The sequence below is a fragment of the Olea europaea genome, chromosome 19 (assembly GCF_002742605.1).
Source record: "Olea europaea var. sylvestris chromosome 19, O_europaea_v1, whole genome shotgun sequence".
NCBI lineage: Eukaryota > Viridiplantae > Streptophyta > Magnoliopsida > Lamiales > Oleaceae > Olea > Olea europaea.
In genome coordinates, this window is record NC_036255.1 from 2752998 (window position 1) to 2756316 (window position 3319).

General features: G+C 30.6%; 1 protein-coding gene across 1 annotated transcript; it reads left to right on the forward strand.

The window, feature by feature from the left end:
- Positions 1-394: 394 nt before the first annotated feature.
- LOC111368495 lies at positions 395-3319 on the forward strand. The gene is made up of 3 exons (XM_022989761.1): positions 395-548; positions 1000-1202; positions 2960-3319. The coding sequence occupies exons 1-3, from the start codon at positions 450-452 to the stop codon at positions 3138-3140; spliced, it is 483 nt and encodes a 160-aa protein (XP_022845529.1). The 5' UTR covers positions 395-449; the 3' UTR covers positions 3141-3319.

Sequence of the window (3319 nt, forward strand, 5' to 3'; positions counted from 1 at the left end):
TGATTCAAATAATATTTCCCTTGAATTCATTGTTTTTAACTCCAGGTAAAATAATTTACTCTCCTCGTATTCAAAGTCAAAAAGTATACCAATGTAAATCCACCGAATTACCCTATGAATTTGGTAGGTGCCCACAACCCAAAAATTCACACTGCTCGACAGATGGTTTTGTACCCTACTTTCCCTGATCCCCCTTAGAAAGGAATCCCTAGGAAGAAAAAGGAGAAGATATAAAGAGACACAAAAGCAAAATACAGTCACCACATCATTGACAAAAGAAGCTTTTCCCACCTTTATTGTTCAATACCAGATTTTAGTGTTTCACGCACTTGACTTCTTTCACATCCTTCCATTTTTGTTTCAAATATAGAGGGAGGGAGGGAGGGAGGGAGAGAGAAACAGAAATCTATAGAGAGATAGAGAGAGAGAGAGCCTTCTTCTCCTTGAACATGAGTCAAGTGTTTGGGATTTTTGCGTGTTTGTTGATTGTGGCTATAGATGTTGCAGCTGGAATTCTTGGAATCAAAGCTGATATGGCTCAAAGCAAGGTAGGTTGCAGAATCCAGAAGTTATATTCTGTGAAGCACGGCCACTTATGCTAGAACTGTGTGTTCTGTCCTGCTTTGCACTAACACATACTTTAGGGAAATCTGCAGCAAGAGTCTATCAACATGCCTTCTAGCTACTATGTCCTATAGTAAAATTTTAAGGAATTCAATTTATGTGGCCACACTAAATTTTTTATTTTTATTTTTAATGCTGGACTGATAAAGTAAAAAAAAAAAAAAAAAAAAAAAAAAAAAAAAGTTTCCAGAAAAAAAAAATTCAGTGTAAAAAGGAAAAAGAAAAAAAAGGGAATTGGATCTGACTGGCCTGGCTCCTCAGCCTGTAGGTGTGTCCACTCTCGTCCTTCTTAGGTTATATACATACAAGACGAAGCAGTTTTATTTGTGTAAATACGTTTTGGTAGGTAGTTAATTTTTTAATTTCTTTGAATAGGAAAAACATTTGAGGCTATGGATATTCGAGTGCAAAGAGCCAAGCCATGAAGCTTATCTTCTTGGTTTAGCAGCATCGGGCCTTCTCTGTATAGCCCATGTCATGGCAAACCTGGTTGGAGGTTGCAAAATTTGCACAAATGAGGACGTTCAAAAAACATCCCCCAGTAGGCAGTTATCAGTGGCTTGCCTCGTCTTGACATGGTATGTTGATTACATATGATATATTTGTTTATTGTTTCGTAGACATGCTGCACGCATCATTCAAAATGCAAATATGAATATACGTGACATTCCAATAATTAAATAAATATATCTGATTAAATTTTGTCTTGTTTAACTTGTAGGGTGAACATTTTTTTTCCTTGTGTAAACATACATTAGTAACTAATGTATCAAGATGTGACAGGTGAAATATTGGAGTTCTTATAAGTTATAATTGAAGTTTTTACACTAAAGAGGCATCATTGTTCCCACTACTATTATTTAATTAGTAAAATCTTTCCTCTTTTTCCCGTAATATATATATATATATATATATATATATATATATATCCCCCGTTTGTTTTCCATTCTTTTTTTATTAAAATGAAAAATATGACTATTATTTATCACATCAAGTTACCAAATTTGAATTTCTATTTCTTGTGTGGAACCCATAATGACTATATTTTTCATTCTCATGAAAATGAAAATGGAAAACAATCGGGGCCATATATTCGGAATATGAAATGTAAATGAAATTTATATTAACTCTTTTTAGTGTAGTTTGAAAGTAGATTTTTTTGGTAATTTTTGATAAATATTGATGAAATGTGTGAACCAAAACTTGTGGATTCCATGAATTTGTCATTACAATTAATTATTGACTTTGATTTTAAATTTTTATCAATTTTTAATTTACACCAAACTGGGACTTATTGGAAAATATAGGGATTTCTCGGAAAGTTTGAAGTTTGTTCTAACATATTCTCTTTCGCCTTTTAGGTGATTATATTTACATCACAATTTTTGAAAAAAAATGCATTAGATTTTAAATGCGCTAAAAATCATTAACCTTTATTTAGTGTTACATTTATGTCATTAGCTTTTTTCCATCACGTTTTCATTCCTACCCTTCCATCAATTAATACACGTTAGCCTTGATGACGGCTTTCGTCTAAAAATTTTGTTGACATATTTTAGAATAAGAATAAATATTTAGTGGAAATTTTGTATTTGTTACTTTTTTTATTTATTTAAAAAAGCATAAGGACAAATAAGTACATTTATTCCTTCTTGAAGGAATTTTGGCAGAAACCATAATTAGGGACAATGGAATGAAAAAGTTATAAACATAAGTGTGACAACGAGTAAATATCATGGATCTCACATGTAATTAAAATGTAGTATCAATACCTTACTGTTTTAAGCCTTCTTAAGAAAAAAATAAATGTGAAATTCCTAAAATGCCCCGTATTAATGTAGACCCATTTTGAATCTTCATTTTTCTGTACTTTTCTTTGTAAGTGCATTTTAATATTGTAAGTTCCTTCTTTTATTACTAACACTATATTCTTAAATCTTTGTCGACTAATTAATTGCTTTTCACATAAAATATAGTAACAAAGATTGACCGTGTACGAGAATACTTATATAAATGAAGAAAGAGGTAAATAAATTAAATTTTATCAGTTAAAATTTCATAAATTATTTGTTTTCAAAACGTGGATAAATCTTTAATTATTGTTATGAAGAATTTTTATTTTTATTTTTTTTTCAAACAAGTTTCAAAGATATTTGGAACTCCGATTCTCATGAAATAGATATTCAAAAAAGTTTAAATTATTACGAAGAAAATTTTATCAAATTTAAAATGCCCTCGCGATTAATTATCCCTAAAAATTTAAGAAAAAATTCTTTCATATAACTGGTGTGCATCGAACAAATATTATTTAGAATTTTGTTATGAATTTTTGCAGGATAATAATGACGGTGGGTTTGTCGATGCTAGTAATTGGAACACTATCGAACAGTAAATCAAGATCTTCCTGTGGTTTAACGCACCACCATTTTCTGTCTATTGGAGGGGTTTTGTGTATGGTTCACAGCCTATTTTCTGTTGGATACTATGTTACAGTCACTGCAGCACTTAGTGACTAGGCAATGTGTATTGTCACTTTTTTTTTTTTTTTTTATTTAAACTTCAGTTAATTAGCATCTGATCGTTTGTTGATTGGAATATATTTCTGTAGTAACTTTTAGCTATGGATATTGTGGCATCATCGTAGAAATTAAATTATGTGTTGCAAAAAATATAATCTTTATTAATTAGTTGCGCA